Below are 20,948 nucleotides of genomic sequence, written 5' to 3'. Positions count from 1 at the left end.
CACCCCTGTAGCTGATGAAATTAGAGCCTGCGTGTGGATGTCAATCCAGGAAAGCAAGTGGAGAGTCCCATCCTGGGGACTCCCTTCGGTTCTTAGCAAGGTCCAAGGGAGGGAACTACCAGAGGTGGGCTCAGGAGAGGAGCCCACCTGGCCGCAGTGGGTCTTCCCTCCCATGTTTCAGTATCAGAAACATAAGGCAAGCTCGATGAAAAAGAGAGTGAGCCAGGCATTCAAGCAGAGAAAGATTTATTATAGGAAGAAAGAAAGAAAGTGACTGGCTATTGAGAGAAACCAGTGCTCTCTTTTTACAGCCAACCCTTCTTATAATACCCTATCCATGGGAAATTGTGCCCTGGAGGAAGGGGGCCTCAGTTTATCTTTAGCCTGCAACTGGGGTCTTATGGTCACTTAGTCGAAGGGGTCTCACAGTCGGGTGGTCACGTAGTCTTGAGAAACTGGCACCAGCAGGGAAAAACAGGATATCGCTTTAAGGAAGGTACAGTCTGCCCACCAGGGCAATGAGGGCACTGTGACTTCATCCCTTGTTTGTCAGGGCACCATAATAGGCCATATTTTAACAATACGCTATGAGCCCCTTGTGAACTGTAGCATGTGAAATGTTTTTCTAAGTTGGATCCCATCGCAGAGGCCTATACATACATGTTCACACTTATTATGGGGGGGCCTCCCTTTTTGACCTCCAAGAAGCCTTCCTGCTTCAGCAGAGCTCAACTTTTGCCACTAACTTTGTCCTTGGAGTGAGAACAAAGCTTGAATTTTATTCCACCTGACAAATACCAGGTGTCCAGCCCAGAGGCCCACTGTTGCCTACCTCACCAGAACCCGGGTCGGTACCACTTCTGGGGACCCACCCCTAACAGCAGCACAGGACCTGGAAAGGCAGGAGGGGCTGCTGCTTCAGGCCTGGCCTCCCATCCCTGTGGCCTTAGGTGAAGCTGAGGCTCCTGCCACTGCCTTGTCTGTGGAGCACGGCTGCACGATGCCTTTTCTGTCTCCTGGAACTGGTCATCGTTCTGCAGAGCTGGGTCCCCTCAGCCAAGGAGAAGGGAACTCTGTCTTGGTGAAGGAAGAAGATGAGTCTTTCTCATCCTTCCCTCAATCTTCTGAGCCAGGTGCTTGGGGCTTTGCCTGTTTCTTTCTTCAGATGTGCGTGTGTCTGTCTGTCTGATTTCCAGGTGTGTTTAGAGGGGCCTGTAGGTTAGCCAGGAGGTACCAGGGAAGTCGTCCCCTCCCAGTGTTTGAGAGAGAGCCTGGCCCTCTGTCAACAGAAATAACCAAAAAACAATTTATAATAAGAATAAAAAAGAGTTCTATTGGAGCCAAACGAACAGCTAGCCCAGTAGCCAGCTTTCAGATTACTCTGAGAACATGCTCCAGAGAAGCAGGGTTTTCTGCACAGTCTTATATCTTGTCAGAACAAAGAACATTAAAGAAGTGAGGCTTCTATTTCTCCAATGATTCAAAAAAGAACAGACCAGCATGTACATATCCAGTCAGTACAGCCTTGGCCCCTGGGAAGGGCGTCTTACCATCAAAGAAGGACCAGCATTGGAATCCCAGGAGGAAGGGCATTTAAGTCTTCATTTTTAGCATGGACATTCTTTACTTCTGGTCAGGGTGTCCTTTTCCCTAGTAATTAAAGCAGACGTACAAAGTATGTTTGATAGGCCACAACCAGGCTATCTTAACTAACATAAAATTCAAGTGAACTCATGTATAAGCCAGAATGGCTTCCCTATATCCCAATATGTGAAAATCTCTTTCATCACTACTCTGGAATCTTGCCTCTTAGACCCCAAGGTAGATCCCTCCTCGCACTGTGCCTCTCTCTGGATCTTCTGGAAAGCAGATCCTTGGTTTATAACTCCTCCCTCTCGTCTTCCTTTTGACTCTGCCTCTTGCTGTGTCCTACCGTCTTCCCCAGGAGGCCTCTGGCCACCCTGTGCCCTGTGTTCACTTACCACGTTTTCCAGGATGTTCCGCCTCTTCACTATCCACTGAACGTCCTGTGTGTCCAGACAGACTGTGAGCCTTTGGAGGATACGTGTGTTAGTAGCTCAGGCATGTCTGATTCTTTGCAACCCCACTGACTGTAGCCCACCAGGGATTTTCCAGGTAAGAATACTGGTGTGGGTTGCCATTTCCTTCTCCAGGGGCTCTTCCCAACCCAGGGATCCAACTCGCGCCTCCTACATTGCAGGCAGATTCTTTATTGCTGAGCCGCCTGGGAAGCCCTGGTGGAGGACAGACTCTGTCTTGTACGGTCATAATTTGTCCCATACCCTGCCTCACGCTCTGCTTATAGTAGCTGCTCCCCCAACGCCTGACCATGGGAATGCACCTGGCAACAGAGAACATGCTCTCAGTGATCTGCAGAATTTGCCATTTTTTCTGAACCTCAGAGAGTCAGAGGAGTTAGGGCTGAGGATTTGGGGGCTGAGACTGCTGGGACCCAGAATGGAGGCCCCTCCCACTGGTGGCCCAGCCCTTCAGAGGTTTCCTTGTGGTCTCAGGGTCACTGGGGACATAAAGCATCCTTTTCTCCCCACCCAGCGCTCACCTGAGTGTTCCTCTCTCAGCTGCTCACTCTCTGGACTACCTTTTCACTCTCTGTACTCGTTCCAAACCTGGACAGCCCTGCTTAACTTACGTGTTCCCCCTTCTCTTACTTTTCTCCTGATATTCAATAAATAAGATGCATTCAGTTCATAAATCCAGACGGTAGTCCAGTTTTGAGAAGAAGATTTCAAGATGGGATTAACCTACAGGGATTTCATTGAAGAAAACCCCTGTGAGAGAGAAGGAGGAAGTCTGAGGAGGCTGGAGAACCATTCAGATGGACGCAGTTCTGACTCAAAGTGAAGGAGAGAGGGGCAGGAAGCAGGGTGGTGGCATCCCACACTGCCATGTCAGCTGGGGAAAGTTCCATAAGGCTCTCGAGGAAGAGAGTTAGCCCCAAGACTATCAGGCTTACTTCTTGGCTGGGAGCAGACATGGGGAGAATGACCTTGACACAAACACAGTGATGGACTTCAGAGCTCAGCTTGGGGCTTGCGGTCAAGTAAGCACACTGTAGTTCAAGACCTAAGGTGCACCTTCTCAAGCCCAACAAGCAAAAGCCAGACAAAGCACTCAGCTTGAGAAAGAATGAGTTTTTTGTAAATACAGGGGTGTTTCCCTGCTGGCTCAGTGGTAAAGAATTTGCCTGTCAATGCAGCAAACAGGGGTTCGTTGCCTGATCCAGGAAGGTTCCAATGCCACAGAGCAACTAAGCCTTTGTGCCATGACTATTGCTCTAGAGCCCGGGAACCACAACTCCTGAGACCATGTGGTTCAGCTACTGACGCCCTCGCACCCTAGAGCGGTGTGCCACAGCAAGAGAAGCCACTGCAAGGAGAAGTCTGCGCACCACAACTGGAGAGGAGCCCCGGCTCTCCATAACTAGAGGAAAGCTCTCCGTAACTAGAGAAAAGCCTTCACAGCAACAAAGACCTAGCACAGCCACGACCACATAGATAGATACATAAAATTATTTTCTAAAATATTCGTATTGTAGGGGAGGAAAAATAATTTCCCCTCCACCCCTCTGAGTTCTAGGCTCTAATAAAAGACAGATTAACACGAGAAAAAGAAACAAAAGTTTCAGTTCAATTCAGTGGCTTGTGTCTGACTCTTTGCAACTCCATGGACTGCAGCACACCAGGCTTCCCTGTCTATCACCAGCTCCCAGAGTTTATTCAAACTCATGTCCATTGAGTCAGCGATGCCACCCAACCACCTCATCCTCTGTTGTCCCCTTCTCCTGCCTTCAATCTTTCCCAGCATCAGGGTCTTTTCCAATGAGTCAGTTCTTTGCATCAGGTGGCTAAGTTTATTACCATGTATACCTCATGTATATATGGGAGATACCCAGGGAAAAATGAGTATCTCCTTAGAATTCAGACTTAAATACTACCTTTAATTGTACAACACAGGAATACAGTCAATATTTTATAACTATAAGCAGAGAATAACATTTTAACATTGTGAATCACTGTGCTGTACACCTGAAACTTATATAATAGATATCTCAATACCACAATACAAAAAAATTTTAATAAATGATAAAAAGCAGATTATATACACACACAAAATATCACATTAATAAGGAAATGAGAGAGGAAAGGGATGTAGGCTTAGAGGAGATAAAAGATGTTTAAGAAAGTGAGAAATGGAATAGCTTCTGCCATATCAGCAAACGAGGATGCTATAGTCACCAGTGATTGCAGCCTTCCTACGAGAGCTGGTGAGCCCTAAGGGCACTCAGGAAGGAGAACACCTATGATCTAGCGGCCATCAGGCTGCAGCCATTATTTAAGGGGCTAGAAAAATTCACATTTCGATATCTGACCAACAGTTATTTGGGGCAAGAGTTAGGCCAAGGGGCCTGACCATCTTGGCTCAACCCCACTCTGGGGATCCCAGAACTTTTTGTATAAAACTAGATAAAATGGACAGGGAACGAAAGAAAAAAAAACTTCCAATGCGCTTCCCCTGTGGCTCAGTGGTAAAGAATCCGCCCGTAATGCAGGTGACATAGGTTCGAACGCTGGGTCAGGATGATCCTCTGGAGAAGGAAATGGCAACCCACCCCAGTATTCTTGCCTGGGAAATCCATGGACAGAGGAGCCTGGTGGGCTACAGTCCACAGAGTCACAAAAAGTCGGATGCGACTGAGCTACTGAACAACAACAATGACGATAGAAACTGAAGTTAAAAGGTATACAAGTTAATGGAATTTAGATAAAAGTATATAAAATTGGTATATTTAAATGGATTTATAGAAAATGTTTAAATGTCTTGTTTAATTATACAATGGGATAGACATGTTTCACTGGAGAATAGTTCTACTGCGTGGTATTATAAGAGATATAGATTGCCACCCAGGAGATAATAACTAAACATACTAACCAATAATGTTACCTGAGCCATACAAGTAAGAAAAAAAACAAAACTGGGAACTAAAATACAAGGACTAATAAAAATAGTGATTTTGCTTTGGGTTTAATTTGTAAACTCCAAAGTATCTTTGCTAAATACTTTATATATAAACCTTTGAAGGCATGGTAAATTAAACTCTAAAGTTCTAAAACAGACAATTAGTAAAAGAAATTTCAGTTTTGTTAAAGATCTAATCTGACTGGCATGAAATGGTACCTCATTGTGGTTTTGATTTGCATTTCTCTGATAATGAGTGATGTTGAGCATCAGCAGATGAATGGATAAGAAAGCTGTGGTACATATACACAATGGAGTATTACTCAGCCATTAAAAAGAATACATTTGAATCAGTTCTAATGAGGTGGATGAAACTGGAGCTGATTATACAGAGTGAAGTAAGCCAGAAAGAAAAACACCAATACAGTATATTAACACATATATATGGAATTTAGAAAGATGGTAACCCTGTATGATTTGGGAGAATGGCATTGAAACATGTATAATATCATATAAGAAATGAATCGCCAGTCCAGGTTCAATGCAGGATACAGGAAGCTTGGGGCTGGTGCACTGGGATGACCTAGAGGGATGGTATGGGGAGGGAGGTAGAAGGGGGGTTCAGGATTGGGAACACGTGTACACCCGTGGTGGATTCATGTTGATGTATGGCAAAACCAGTACAATATTGTAAAGTAAAAATAAAACAAAATAAAATAAAAAAATAAAGATCGTATCACTGATTTTAATATCTTTAGGTGACAGAACTGTTCTTTAGAAAACTATAAAAGCAACTGGCTTTCTCTTAGAAATCTCTTACAAACCAAAATGTAAATACAAGCCACAAGGACTGAGACTGAGCCTAATTAGCTCCATCAGACAAGACCTGAAACCAAGGGGAAAAAGTGGCAGCTTTAAAATTAAAAGCCCTGGGAATGTTCTGTTAACCAAACCTTACAGATAGCAAAGCCTTAGTCATCTGAGCAAACAATGTTAATGTATTTCAGCTGTTCTTTGTAAACTAATAACTTTATATTGTAATACCCGATTCATGGTTAAGCTTTTAAGTGAAGCTATGAGATCTATGGTTTTGCCTGTATATTTCTGTGTACACATTATACATGAGACATCTCTACTTCTAAAAAGTTTTATCAACATTAAATTTATAAATAACTTTAATTTTAATAAAAAGCACTTTCATTTAAAGACAGTGGCTAAAGTAACTTTCAGGTTCATGTGAACTGGCAAATATTCAATATTAAGTTGATATCTGGTATTAATGTTTGTTTGTTTATCTAACTGATATAGATATGTCAAGAGTCATCAAAATTATGTAACTCCTTATTGTATCTAGATTTAATACATAAGACCTTACTAGATCTGTTATAAGAAAAATAACTTGATATTATGAAATCTGAAAGTAAATGTAAATGAGATAAAAACATTGGGATAAACTCTTTAAAATAATTATATTTTAGAAATGTCTACCTAAAATAATCTTTCTAGATGTTTGATAACTGAGTTTGAGCAAGCTCCAGGAGTTGGTGATGGACAGGAAAGCCTAGCATGCTGCTGTCCAGGGGGTCGCAAAGAGTCGGACATGACTGAGCAACTGAAATGACTGACTGACTAAAAGTCCTAGAACTGTGTTAATTTAAGTGATAAAAGTTTATTAAATAAAATATACTGAAACATCAATTACTAAATAAAAAACTAAAGGTATTTAGAAATATCAAAAAATGTTGCTATCACATCGAGATGTACTCTATAAGAGAACAAAAGTTTTAAAATCTTATCACTGGTGTTTATGATAACCAGTCTATAAAATGCTAGTGTAAAAGACAGTTCATTGTTTAATTCTTAGCTTTTACTAAAAACTAAGGTTTTAAGTGTTGAGGATTCTAATTTAAACATGTCAGTAAAGCTATAAGGAATAATACAGTAACATTTCAGTATATAGTAAGAAGTAAAATAAATGTTTTCAGTTAAAAAAGATATGAGAAATGAGATTACATTTTATGGAGGAAAAAAATTCGCTGGTTGATCATATTTAGATGGAAAAATGAGAGACAGGATGAATACAGAAAGTGATGAGAGATTATGCAAAGGAAGCCTGAGGAAGAAAAAAATTTTATTCATAGTTAGGATGAACAACGCTTAAGTGCTAAGTGAAGTCGCTCAGTCGTGTCCTACTCTTTGCGACCGCATGGACTGTAGCCTACCAGGCTTTTCCGTCTATGGGATTTTCCAGGCAAGAATATTGGGGTGGGTTGCCATTTCCTTCTCCAGGAGATCTTTCCAACCCAGGGACTGAACCCAGGTCTCCCGCACGGTAGGCAGATGCTTTGCCATCTGAGCCTTGAAGCTAACTAAACAGATTTTGTTAAGTAAGCTAATGCAAGACTGGAATTTGATTTCTCTTTCTGTTATAAGTGCTCCTGTTTGAAAAAAAATTGCATGAGTTTCTGTGCCCTTAGGTGAGCCATATTTATTTTAACTGTTTTTGTGATTTTGGTGAAGTGAATAAGTACTGTTTTAGTGACCTATGATCCTGTTGTGTTTTAAAACTTTTTTTTTTAATATTTCTAACAAAATTCCCAAATAGTAAAATCTAACTAAGGCTCCTTTAGCCTCCAGCTGACTCAGGGATGCTTCAAAAAAACATCTCTGAGACATCTCAGAGAGAAATACTAAATTAAGTTTATTTTTAATTCAAAAACATTGTCAAGTTATTGAAGGTAAACTTTAGGTTGTAATGTATAGATAAATGTAATTAATATAGATATTCCAAAATTTATCCCTAACATCTGATATGTCCTGATATAATGTTATCAGTCATAATTCTAGTTATTATCCTAAAAGGTTATATGTTATAGAAATATCCAAGTTTCCTGCTAATTATATTGTATTCAAAGTTTTAACTATACTATTTCAAATTTGTCCTTCATAGAGTATTATAATTTTATATTGCTTGTACAAAATAAAGATTTTCAAAAAGACTCATAAAAAGAACCCGTTTAAACAAATGTAAGTTTTTGATAGACTTTAGTAATGCCACTAAATTGGATAATAAATGACACACTCTAATAGAAAACATGACTAATTCCTGCAGATCAATAGGAATTAAGTACATGAGACTAAATAGATAAATATAATTTATAACTTTGATTTTAGAAAACATACTAACTTGAATCTGTCTTCCAGTAAACCTTTTTCTCTGATACTGTCACAAGTTGATATATCAAGCCTTTGTAAACAAAGATGAAACATTTAACTTTTTATCTCTACCTGATACTGGCAAAATTTGGATTCTCCAGCTGGCTCTCCTATGGATTTGATGGTTTATTACAACTAGTGATACTAATCTTTGTTTTAATTTATTTTTTGTTTCCAAATTGTTTATGCCTGTTTCTCTACTACACTATGACTCTGTCAATGTTTCTATTAATAGCTACATTACTTATATTCTATTTTATAAGATTGTTGTCTCAGAGTGTATAACCAGGCTTCCAACAAATGTAACTGTGACTTAAAACAATTAATCAAATATTTAGTTCTGTGTGTGATCAATAATTATAAGAGTGTGACTCTAGGTATGGGAAAAGAAAAGAAGGGAACTATCTCCTGGATCACAACAGGTTAAAAGACAGAGGACCCAGAAAATCTTTCATTGTCTATCAATGGGTCTAATCCAGAAACTAACACCTAGAGCGATATATCAATGAAAACCTTCACCTGACCTGGGATGAGCCTCCCAGCACCGTGAGACCAAAACTGGTCATGAAGTGTCTCCCAAATATCGGTCGAATTTCTGACCAAGGGAAAGGACTGGAAAATGGAATATTTCCTGTTATGTCAGTAAACAAGGATGTCGCAGTCATCAGTGATTCCAGCCCTCCAGAGTACTCAGGAGGGAAAAGAACACCTGTGTGATATGGCAGTAATCAGGCTGCAGCCACTTACTACTGGGAGCCCTGAGGAACTCGGAAGGTGAAAACACAGACATTGGCCTCAGAGAGCTGAGATGCATATGAAAGGAATGAATTCAGTGAGCCCAAACTCTTGCATCTTCCCATATATAGGAAAGCACTAAATTCCCTAACTTGAGATATCTGGTTTTCTTTAATTCACAAAAATACTTTTGATGTTCAGACTACCTGCCCTTTGTTGCAAACTTCTGCATCACCTGAGTCCTCCCTGCTGCCTTCTTGGAAGAGTTCTATCAAGACTACTTGAGATGCTACCTCCGGGATTTATGTCTTAAAAATTTCCACCAAATAAAACACAGCTCTCAACTTTTAGGTTGTGACTATTTTTAAGTCGACAATGGTCAACTGATTTTCAAGTCAAGGGCAAAGAAGAGTGTTTTCAGCAAAAGGTGCTGGGGCAACTGGAGAGTCACATGCAAAAGAATGAGGTGGACCCGCCCCCTTACACCATATACAAAATTAACTCAGATTGGATCATAGACATACATTGAAGAGCTAAAACTATGAAAGTCTTAGAAAAAAAGATGAGTGAATCTTTGCCTTTGCATTTGACAAAACTCTTCTTAAATACAATACTAGCCACAAATGACAACAGGAAAAAAAAAGACTTTTTCAAATTTTTTTTTAAAAATTGCTTTTTAAAGGATACCATGAAGAAAGTGAAAAAATGAGAGAAGATATTTGCAAGTCATGTGTCTGGTAGGGCTTCCAGGTGGCTCATTGGTAAAGAATCCGCCTCCCAACGCAGGAGACACAAGTTCGATCCCGGATCAGGAAGATTCCCTGGAGGAGGACACAGCAACTCACTCCAGTCTTCTTGCCTGGCAAACCCCATGGACTGACGGTCCAGGCAAACCCCATGCCTGACGGTCTACAGTCCATAGGGTCGCAAAGAGTCAAACACAACCGAGCGAATGAACACAAGAACGAGCACACATATGTCTGGTAAGTGACTGACATCTAGAATAGATAAAGAGCTCACACTCCATAATGGGTGTGTTCTCTGGACAAGCTCCCAGGGAGGACCCATGGCAGATGATCTAAAAAGTGCTTATGAACCACACCGGATGAAATGGCACTCGGTCACATCTTACATCATTCTAGTCTCAAAATAACTTTACCATGAAAAACTAACTTTTTTGTTTTTGTTATAAACAAGTGGACTAGAACATTTCACTTAAGTCATAAACAAGTAGTACAACCTCATTTAAGTCAAAAGCAAGTGGATTTGAAATCAGATCAAACCAGTACACAACAGACATTCCGTGTGGGAGGCAGTGTGAAGTGAGGGGTGCTGGGGAAGACCGTGTCCCTCGGACCCTGGAGGTTCAAGGTGAACGTGGAACCACTGTGGGGGAGGAGCAGAGAGGGACTGTTCCTAGAGGTGGGGTGGTGCCCTGCGCCCTCTAACTTGTCCGAGACTTGATCACAGACTGCCTAGAAGGGTGGTGGGAGTAACGGAACAGTCGGAAGAATAAACGGCCTGCTGCCACGTATTTTATTTAGCTCATCTATTTATTTCAGTTCAGTTCAGTCACTCAGCTGTGTCCGACTCTTTGCGACCCCATGAACCGCAGCACGCCAGGCCTCCCTGTCCATCACCAATTCCCGGAGTTCACACAAACCATGTCCATTGAGTTGGTGATGCCATCCAACCGTCTCATCTTCTGTCGTCCCCTTCTCCTCCTGCCCTCAATCTTTCCCAGCATCAGGGTCTTTTCAAATGAGTCAGCTCTTTGCATCAGGTGGCCAAAGGATTGGAGTTTCAGCTTCAACATCAGTCCTACCAATAAACACCCAGGACTGAACTCCTTTAGGATGGACTGGTTGGATCTCCTTGCAGTCCAAGGGACTCTCAAGACTCTTCTCCAACATCACAGTTCAAAAGCATCAATTCTTTGGCGCTCAGCTTTCTTTATAGTCTAGCTCTCACATCCATACATGACCACTGGAAAAATCATAGCCTTGACTAGATGGACCTTTGCTGACAAAGTAATGTCTCTGCTTTTTAATATGCTGTCTAGGTTGGTCATAACTTTCCTTCCAAGGAGTAAGCGTCTTTTAATTTCACATCTGCAATCACCATCTGCAGTGATTTTGAAGCCCAGAAAAATAAAGTCTGACACTGTTTCCACTGTTTCCCCATCTAGTTGCCATGAAGTGATGAGACCAGATGCCATGATCTTCGTTTTCTGAATGTTGAGCTTTAACCGAACTTTTTCACTCTCCTCTTTGACTTTCATCAAAAGGCTCTTTAGTTCTTCTTCACTTTCTTCCATAAGGGTGGTGTCATCTGCATATCTAAAGTTATTGATATTTCTCCCGGCAATCTTGATTCCAGCTTGTGCTTCTTCCAGCCCAGTATTTCTCATGATGTACTCTGCATAGAAGTTAAATAAGCAGGGTGACAATATACATACAGCCTTGATGTACTCCTTCTCGTATTTGGAACCAGTCTGTTGTTCCATGTCCAGTTCTAACTGAGCTGCCCTTGTAAGGAATGCCATCCATGAAGGACTGACTTGGGGCAGCTGGTCAGGTGGCCAGGGGAAAATCGCTTTAGGAAACACAAGATGGGATGGTAGAGAAGAGAGGGGCGGAGCCTAAGCGCCTGGAAACTCGCCCGGGGGAAGGACGGAGAAATCGCCCGGGGGAAGGACGGAGAAATCGCCCGTGGCTCCTTGGCCGGGCCTCGTCCCAGCTCGTGGGTCCCCGAAGGCACCGCGGCGGCGCCCAGACTGACAACCGGAAAGAGCCTCGTCATCACCCCGCAACCCTGGGCACTTCCTTACAAAGACTCACTCACCGACCGGGCGGGCCTCCAGGGGCGCCGTCCCGCGAGCGCAGCACCTCGGCCCGGGGCCAGTCTTCCGCGCCCGCCCGGGGATCCCCGCTCCAGCGACGCCTCTCCGAACGCCGCCGGCCGAGCTTCCCCCGAGCCGGGGCCTCGAGGTGTCGGGCCGAGATTCGAAAGAGCGATTCAAAGTGAAAACCCCGAGGAGAGTTTCAGGATTTCTCTTGTGGTTGTTCTCTCGGGGTTTCAACCTGCTCGAAAGCGATCTTGGCTGGACCGGGCAGGCGAGGACCGCGCCCCGCCGATCGCAGGAGCCGCGTGCGGAGAAGGAGTGGGCGGTGAGTGCGAACCCAGGATGGGCCCCCGCAAATGTTCTGTCTTCTCTCGCCACAGCGAAGCCACCAGCCCGGAGACCGCGGGGCTGAGCCACCTGCGCGGCTGATGTCGTGCTGGAGACGGGTAGCACAGGGGAGGAGGCTGGGAAAGGCGGGAGGGGGCCGCTGCTGCTTGACTCGGGAAAATCCGTCAATGTTTTGCGGTGAGCTTGCTCCTCGGGGCCCTGGGAGGACTTTGCCACTTGCGGGTGAGCAAAGGATAATAAATTCCCGGCTGTTCTGGAGCTCGGCTCCAACAGGACTATTGGACTCTGTTGTACACCCTCCTCCGACATGACAGACCTGGTGGGGTCGGCCGCTGCTGGTTTGGTTAACAGAAGGAAATGACAACCCACTCCAGTATTCTTGCCTGGAGAATCCCATGCACAGAGTAGCCTGGCGGGCTACAGTCCATGGGGTCGCAAAGAGTCGGACACGACTGAGTGACTAACATGTAGTGAATCGTTATCATTACAGAGAAGGTTTGAGAGGTTAGGATGGAAAGTGGATGTAGAAGAAAAGAAGGGATAACTGAGCAGGAGATGGCAGCAGGGTAGGGGTGAGGGAAGAAGTGAGTTCAAAGAAAGATTAGAGCAGGAAGTGGTTCAAGGAATGAGCAGAAGAGCCAACAAAACGTGGGCTTTTCTTGCTCATACGAGAAGAGGGCTTTTTTGGAGAGAGGATAGTTATTCAAAGTGGATTTGCCTTTGTAATGTCATGAGTATTTTTTTTTTTAAATGAGTAATTACATTTGAAACTTAAGAAATACTTCCTGGGTATAAGTGTTATTTTTCTTGTTTTTCAACAGGGCTTCCTCAGTCTAGGACTGAAGACTTTGGGCGGTGCCAGGAGACAGAGGTATAGACACACCCCAGGCTACCTTTTGCCGGTCACTCTCCTAAAACTGCAGGGAGGAATGTCACTGGCTCACACCACAGGCCATCTTTTGCTGATACTGCTGCTGATAGAAGCCGGGAAGACTCTGGGCAGTGAGTGTCCTGGATCTGGGGCTCTGGTGGGGGAGGGGGGGACATAAGAAAATGGGGAGGGAAGGGGCTCCACCCAGGTGGGTGCCTGTCCACCTACTCTTAGGATGGTGAGGGTGTGGTTTAGTTGGACTGGCTGCCCAGGAGGTGACTGCCTTCCAGGACCCCACCCAAGGCATGGTGCCTGGGCCTGTGCTCCTGTAGCAGCTTTCCCTCTTCTGGCAAGTCCCACCTCCTACTCCAGTAAAACTTTCCTGATGACTAGGGACCCATCGTGAATGTGGCATGTGTCCTATGGCATCCTTCTCCCCATTCTGTTGAAAGTCTTGTCTGTTCAGATAGATTTTAAGTCTCTAGAAACCAGACACTGTCTTCTGTTTTTGCTGCCTCACAAGCTGGCATGTGCATACTTAGTCACTTAGGTGTGTCCAACTCTTTGCCACCCTATGGACTCTGTAGGCTCCTCTGTCCATTCTCCAGGCAAGAATACTGGAGTGGATTGCCATTTCCTTCTCCAGGGATTGAACCTGGGTCTCCTGCATTGCAGGCAGATTCTTTACTGCCTGAGCCACCATATAGCAGATAAATCTTCCTGCTAATAGCATATGGACAGAAAAGATCCACGGTGGCATCAAAGTGTTTAACTAAAGCTCAGACAGTTAAAGGTGGGGCAGGACTGAGGATACAGCAGAGGAGGGGGTCTGGGATAGAGACCCCTCCCTCTGCAACCAGGCCCTGGAGGAGGAAACTCCCAGCCATACCTGTGGTTTTCTCTCACAGATGCCCACTCTCTGTGCCTTGACCTCACTGTCAAATCTCAGTCCAGACCTGGCCAGCCCTGGTGTCAAGTCCAGGGCTCCGTGGACACAAAGCCTTTCCTCCAGTATGATAGTGCCAGCAACAAGGTCAAACCTTTGGGTTTCCTGGGAAAGGAGGTAAACGACACGAAAGCATGGACTGAAATAAGCCAAACGCTGGTAGAAGCAGGAAGAGAGCTCAGGATGGTCCTGCCTGTCATCAAACTGGACAAAAAGGAGATGAGGGGTAAGTATGGGAAGGGGGTGGGGAGCTGGAGACAGCAAGAGAAAGAGTGCATGCAGGGAGGGCATTCCTGTGAAAGGACTGAACAGGATCCAGCCTTAGAGACCCGGTGGACCTGATGGGTAAAATGGGGCAGGTCATGGTCAGAAGATCACGAGCCCCTAGATGTGCAGACACACTTGAGTGACTGGGGAGGATGGACTGTGGAGAGTCCAGGATGATTCATTGTGTGTGGGGGGCACAGGTCCTCCCACCCTGCAGGTAAAGCTGTGTTGTCAACGTGAAGCCGAGCAATGCTCTGGTGCATCCTTGCACTTCAGCCTCAATGGACGGACAGCTCTTCTCCTTGACACCATGAGCATAACCTGGACAGTCATCGATCCTGGAGCCACAGGCATCAAGGAGGAGTGGGAGAACAACCAGGAACTGGCAGAGTATTTCAGGACCATTTCAACAGGAGACTGCAGTTACTGGCTTAGGGAATTCCTGAAACACTGGGAGAAGATGCTGCTCCCAGAGCCCACAGGTAACTGAGTGGGACGTGGGGGAGGTGGCAGCTCTCTTCAAAGGTCTAGTGCCTTCATGTGTGGATATGAGCACATATGTTAGTGTAATTGAAAATGTGATGATGGATGGAGTGACTCATCTCTTGGTGGGCTTCCTGTCTGGAGAGTCAGTGATGGGCATAGCACTGAACTGGCCAGCATCCTCCTTTCCCAACCCACCTCCCTCAGCATAGGAGCCCCCTTCCTCATTAACCAATGACCCAGACCCCAGGCACTGCTCGATGGTCCCCAAACCTATATATGCATTATGTTTCCAGGCCTTCTCTCCCGCCTGTCGTACTGATCCTTTAACCAACTCAAATGTCACTTAATGAAGCCCTTATCCCTTCCCAGACAGAATTAAGTGTCCCCAATTGTGTCCTCCTCAAAAAGGACTCCTCATAGTAAACATGTGCACCTGAAAGATAATCAGATGGACATTTGCTGTCTCAGTGACTCAGACGGTAAAGAATCTGCCTGCAAGGCAGGAGACCTGGGTTCAATCCCTGGATTGGGAAGATCCCCTGGAGTAGGAAATGGCAACCCACTCCAGTATTCTTGCCTGGAGAATCCCAGGGACAGAGGAGCCTGGTTGGCTATAGTCCATGAGCTCACAAAAGAGTCGGACATGACTGAGCGACTAACACAACTCAGGAGAAATATTAGCTCCACGAAGACAGAGCACAAGCCCATTAATCTTTCCATACCCGGACCTGAAGAGTGGCTTCACATGAGTCAGTAACTATATGGGGAACATGTGCTAAGGACAGCAGGTACTGAGGAAGGTGTATTCTTAGATTTGACAAGGCTTTTGCTTTTTCGTTTTAGAACCGCTAATAATGGCCCCAGATATCAGCCAGTCTGCATCCATCCGTTTGGTCTCTTGCATTATCCTATTGATCATCACCCAGTTAGTTCTAATTGCTTCATCGTCATGAATATTATGAAGAAATCAGGGACCACAGCAGGTGAGAAGCCAGCCGGCCTCTGGCTCCTAGGCAGGTTTGTTCTGGTCAGGACTTGGAAGAGGTGAGCCACGGGTTTCACCAAGCCCCTGTCCACTGGACCCATCTTTACCAAGATGATGTTCTGTCTCTGTCTTTGGCCCCCACACTTCCCTGTAGGGTTGGGAACCACTCTGTTGCTGGGGTAGAAGAGGCTGGTGTGGGCAGCAGGACAGTGCAGTGGGAGTGGGGATGAAGACAAGTGTCTTCTCCTTTGGGGGCCCCGGGTACAAGATGTAGACGTGGTGGGGTGGGGTGTTGTCCTGAGATCTTACTCAGGCTTTCCCAGCCCTTTGATGAAAAAAACCTTTTGTTTTCTGATGGTAGCATTATCTAGCTCAACATTTTCCCCAATGTTCCAACAGCTATTCCATCATCTGGATGTTTCTCCCTGGACTATGAGAAGGTACAATGTTAAACCAACTCTGGGTGGCAAAAACCGACCCTTGATGACACTCTGGCTATTGATCTAATATACTACCTTCTACTCAGAGTGAGGTTTAACAAGAAGCTAAAAAAGCCTATGCTTAAGAATTCCTTCACTTTCCACGACTGTTGATGGGCCCTTAAGATGTATTGACTTGGTCATTTTCAGGATTTGCAAAAGTCAAACATTTGCTCACAATCAGTTAAAACTTCCAATGCTATTCTTTCCATCAGACTTGCCTTCATGTGGGGTGAAATTGGGGTGGGGGCGGGGGTTGGCATTTTTTTAATTCTGTTAAGAAGATAATGCATTAGGGATATACTGTGTGATTTAATGAGACATAATTTAGGTGTTCACACTCACTTTCATGTATAGTTAAGTTACCGCATGCTTTTATGGGCTGAATGTTCTTCTTAATTCATGTGATGAAATCCTCACCTCCAGGAAGACTTGTTGAACCCACTCGGCTGGTGGTGTGTGGTTATAGTCTGTGTTGTGGTACAATAGGAGGTGTATGTTTGGTCGGAGTCCTGGTTCCTGGATCAGAGTTTCTAAAACCCACATTTTGGTGTCATATTTGGTGTTCTGAGTATAGAAAAAATAGCTTTTCTTTAGAGACCTAGCAGACTAATACATATGCAGAAACCGCAATCAAGTGCTAACTGCCTAGATGTCATGACACAAAAGTATGAGGCTACCAGTTGAATTATCACATAGATTAATACATGTATTAACATACTAACATGTTAATGCATAAAAATGTATCCAGGACAGAGGAAAGGATAAAGTGTGATATAGCCAGAAATGGAACACTATAACGCAATAAATAAAGAATAAATTACTGCAGTAAAACCATAGATGCCTCATAAAAAGGATTTGAGAGGCAAGTGCTGGACACAAAAGAATATATATGCTGTGGTACTCCTATTTGTTGTGTTACATTATTGTGAAATTTAACTGAATTGTTTTTAAGATGTATTTATTTTTGGCTGTGCTGGGTCTTCATTGCTGTGTGCAGGCATTCTCTACTTGCTGCTCTCTCGTTACGGTGCAAGAGCAGCTCACTGTGATGACTCTTCTCGTAGCAGAGTGCAGGCTCTAGGCTGTGGGCTTCAGTAGCTGAGGCACACAGGCTCAGTAGCTGCAGTGCCCAGGCTCCAGGGCACAGCCTCAGGATTTGTGGCCCATGAGCTTAGTTATTTCACAACATGTGGGATCTTCCCTGACAGGGACTGAACTCGTGTCTCCTGCATTGGTGGGCAGATTCATTACCAATGAGCCACCAGGGAAGCCCCTAATCAAATTATTAAAAAGACATTCTAAGCTTGATTCTAAATCCTACCTCAATAATTTATGGATGAAGATTAGATGTTCCATGACTTGCAACCAGGAAATTATGCATACTGGAAAAGATATTATTTAAAGGACTCTCCACAACCTAGATGGACCCTTATCAGGTGCTCTAAACTAGCTCATGCACAACAAAACTGAAGAGAATGAACTCTTGGATTAATATTTCCCACTTAGAAAGGGCGACTGCACTGAACTGGCTAACAGAGAACACTGCTGACCTCAGAAACACCTAAAAACAATGCTCAAACAAAGAAGATGTTTGAGCTCATACATTCATACCAGGACGAGAAGAAGACAACATTGGAAAAAATTTTAACCTTTCAGTTTTCACTCATGTCTAGACAAACTTGAAGTTTTCTCCTGTCAGGAATATATTCAGTGATGCAGAGAATTCAATTATACATTGTACCTTTTTTGCCCAGTGAGAATCACATGAATGTTTATTGAAACTCCTTTATTTTAGGGGCTCAAATGTGTTGAAGTCCTACCATTAGGTGAAGGAGACCTCACCTGGAAATAGGGTGTGTGCAGATGTAATCCAACCAAGGTGAGGTCAGGGTGGATTAGGTTGGGCTCTAATCCAAAGACTGGTGCCTTTACCAGGAGGCACGCCTTGAAAGAAATGTGGACACGCAAAGAAGAGACGGATATAGGAAAACAAGACACACGAGCGTCATGGAAGGACAGAAACAGACACTGGGGCTACGCACTGCCAAGGGTTTCTGGCAAGCACCAGTGCTGTGCATAGTACCTCAGTCGTGTCCGACTCTTTGCGCCGCCATGGACTGCAGCCCACCAGGTTCCTCTGTCCATGGCGATTCTGCAAGCAAGAATACTGGAGTGGGTTGCCATTTCCTTCTCCATGCAGTCACCAGTAGTCAGGAAGAGAAAAGATGGAGCCTTCCTTAGAGCCTTCAGAGAGGACCCTACTGACAGCTTGATTTCAGACTTCTAACCCTCACAATCTTGAAAGAATAAATTTTGGTTGTTTCAAGCCATAGAGTTTGTGGTAATTTTTATAAAGACTTCACTGTCCCAACCAAGCTTGCGGGGGCTTAGGCTGCATTCCCAGCACAAAGGGAACTGGTGAGCAAGAAGGAAGGCAAGAGAGCAGTTTTAGAAAAGAGCCAAGAAACAGACCCAGGGACGTCTAGAAATGTGACACCTAGTAGACGAGGAAAGAAATACCAGCGAAGGGTACACTGCTCAATACGTGACAGCGGGAGAACTGGCTGATCCTGTAACTAAAAGAGGATTTCTATTTAGCACAACACACAAACGTTCATTTTAGGTTGATCAACGCAGGAAGGTGACTGTTCGTGCAGGCTCGGGGCTGTATGCCAATAGGAGCACGTTTGCTGAGTAGTTTTAGATATGGGGCTGGGGCATTAAAAAGGAGACAGCACGTTTCCAGGTAGGACCCAGACAGAGACCTAAAATTCCTGCTCGGCCCTGGGGCAGAGTCCTGGCAGCCAGCCCCTTCCCAGAACCACCCCGAGCTGTGTGTGGCTTTGCGGCAGCTGGAAGGCCCAGTATCTTGGGGAGAACTGGTCAGTGTGACTGTGTGTGTGTGTGTGAGAGAGAGAGAGACAGAGAGGGTATGCGTGAGAGGAGGAGGGCCGAAGAGAGGAGTGATTGTGTTAGGTGCTCAGTCATGTCTGCCTCTTTGCGACCCTGTGCGCTGTAGCCCTCCAGGTTCCTCTGTCCATGGGATTCTCCAGGCAAGAATACTGGAGTGGTTGCCATTTCCCACTTAGGTGTGTGTGGGGCAGTGCCACTAATTTGTGATAGGAAGGTGAATGTGAAGAGAGGGAGGGAATGCTGGAAAGAGTGTGTTGGATGTGTGGGGAGCGGCCACAACTGGTGTGTGAGAATGTTGGGAACCTTGATGTGTGTGTATGTGTGTGACTGTGGACAGCTGAGCCTGGGACAGAAGGGGAGAAGACAGTATGCATATGCAGAGGGCCCGGAGGGGGATGCCCTGGGGGACCCAGAGAGGAGGAAGAGAGTGAAGGGAAATGGCTGTGAGGGGAAAGTTTCTGGATGGCAGTGGAAGTAGACGGGAGCCTTCTGTGTGGAATTTGTGTGAAGGAGTGTGTACAGACAGTGTGAGGAAGCCAGGGTCCCTGAGGGAAGGGAACGCGGTGTGACTTTGCAGAGAGTGGAGAGCCAGTGGGGCAGGCAAGCAGGCACTTGTGTGTGAAAGAAAGTGTGTGGGGGGTAGGGGATGGGGGGTGCACAGAGGGAAGGGGGTGTGAGGAGACCTGCATGGAAAATTTCAGGAAGGGTGACGTGCACAAGGGTGGAAGGAGTGTAAGTGAGAAGCATGAAGCCTATGTGGGGAACACGTGTGTGTGAGGGGGCTGTGTGGGAGGCTGGAGAGTCAGGCTGGGCTGTGGGTGATGGAGGGCAGTGTGAGGGCGAGGGGGCTTGTGTGTGTAACTTTGGGGGCTGAAGTGTGGGAAGACAGGTGTGCATGGAGAGTGTGGGGTGAGCAGTGTGTCAGGACTGTTGCTGAAGAGGCCTCAGTGGTGACCGGCTCCCCAGCTTCTCCTTTCTCTGGGCCCCGACCCTCTGGCCTGGACCCCAAGGCTCCAAGGGAACCAAAAACTGGCAGGGACAGGGAAGAAGCTGATACCCCCTATCATGTACTTTCTTTTTTTAGCTTGAAACACCACACAAGAATATCTGCCTTGTGACAGGTGTCAACTGGGGTCACCTGCCTTCACCAGCTGATGCCTCCCCCAGGCCCAGGGGCTGAACTGCATTCTCTCCCTCAGTTTTTAGTCAGCCTGGGACTTCCCTGATAGCTCAGTTGGTAAAGAATCCACCTGGAATGCAGGAGACCCCAGTTCGACTCCTGGGTCAGGACGATCCTCTGGAGAAGAGAAAGGCTACCCACTCCAGTATTCTGGCCTGGAGAATTCCATGGACTGTACAGTTGGACCCGACTGAGTGACTATCACTTTGGAGCCTCTGAGCAATAGGATTCCCTTCAATCCCCTCCTGCCTACTAAGCTCAGGGGGAGGGACTCCTGTGGGGGGCACGACAGGTGGACGAGGGGACCCAACCCTCTCCACCACGCCCCTCCCACCTCTCCAGGCCCAGACTCCTCACTGTCCCCCAACTCCTTCCTCCCCACCTCGCCCTTCTCCCCACCTTCCCTCATCTCTTACCGCTCATCGCAGGTGTTCTCAGATCTCTCCAGTAGCTCTGGTGGGGAGCCAGGAGCCTGCATGGCAAGACCCCCGGACCCACCCTCAGACACTCACAGCCCATGTGTCCTGGGAGGGAGTAGAAGCAGCTTCCACAGAAAAGTGGGGACTTGGGAGCCTGAGCTGTGACCTTGGAGACTACTCCCCAGCAGCTTTTAAATGCAACCTACCCTCCCTCCCCCCGCCCTCCCCCTCCCTCTCCCTTTCCCTCTCCACCCCAA

The 20,948-nt window shown here is 45.7% G+C and overlaps 1 protein-coding gene and 1 long non-coding RNA gene across 3 annotated transcripts; one reads left to right on the top strand and one right to left on the bottom strand.

Annotated features, from left to right (window-relative positions):
- Positions 1 to 229: 229 nt before the first annotated feature.
- LOC147366312 (uncharacterized) lies at positions 230 to 20,854 on the bottom strand. Of its 2 annotated transcripts, XR_015133309.1 has the most exons (4): positions 20,689 to 20,854; positions 1,983 to 2,052; positions 1,551 to 1,650; positions 230 to 1,279 (listed from the first exon to the last, which is right to left on the bottom strand). It is a non-coding gene; the product is annotated as an uncharacterized LOC147366312 (long non-coding RNA). The 2 variants fall into 2 exon arrangements; XR_015133308.1 differs by having other exon boundaries at positions 230 to 1,650.
- Positions 11,733 to 18,505, top strand: LOC147366313 (retinoic acid early transcript 1E-like). The gene is made up of 6 exons (XM_086316727.1): positions 11,733 to 12,119; positions 12,964 to 13,144; positions 13,922 to 14,185; positions 14,427 to 14,708; positions 15,639 to 15,695; positions 16,097 to 18,505. Exons 2-6 carry the CDS (start codon positions 13,072 to 13,074, stop codon positions 16,147 to 16,149), a joined length of 729 nt encoding a protein of 242 aa, XP_086172853.1. The 5' UTR covers positions 11,733 to 12,119; positions 12,964 to 13,071; the 3' UTR covers positions 16,150 to 18,505.
- Positions 20,855 to 20,948: the final 94 nt, after the last annotated feature.

The sequence above is a fragment of the Bos grunniens genome, chromosome 9 (assembly GCF_055505025.1).
Source record: "Bos grunniens cultivar Pamir isolate PY7600 chromosome 9, Bosgru_T2T1.0, whole genome shotgun sequence".
NCBI lineage: Eukaryota > Metazoa > Chordata > Mammalia > Artiodactyla > Bovidae > Bos > Bos grunniens.
Note: the sequence above shows the minus strand (reverse complement) of the source record. Positions and strands in the feature narration are given on the sequence as shown.

Excerpts from the sequence above, each read along its gene's own strand:
- LOC147366313 (XM_086316727.1), top strand. The coding sequence starts at position 13,072 with ATGTCACTGGCTCACACCACAGGCCATCTTTTGCTGATACTGCTGCTG. Across the intron at positions 13,145-13,921 it reads AGCCGGGAAGACTCTGGGCA|ATGCCCACTCTCTGTGCCTT; the intron begins GTGAGTGTCCTG and ends TTTCTCTCACAG. Across the intron at positions 14,709-15,638 it reads GCTGCTCCCAGAGCCCACAG|TTAGTTCTAATTGCTTCATC; the intron begins GTAACTGAGTGG and ends ATCATCACCCAG.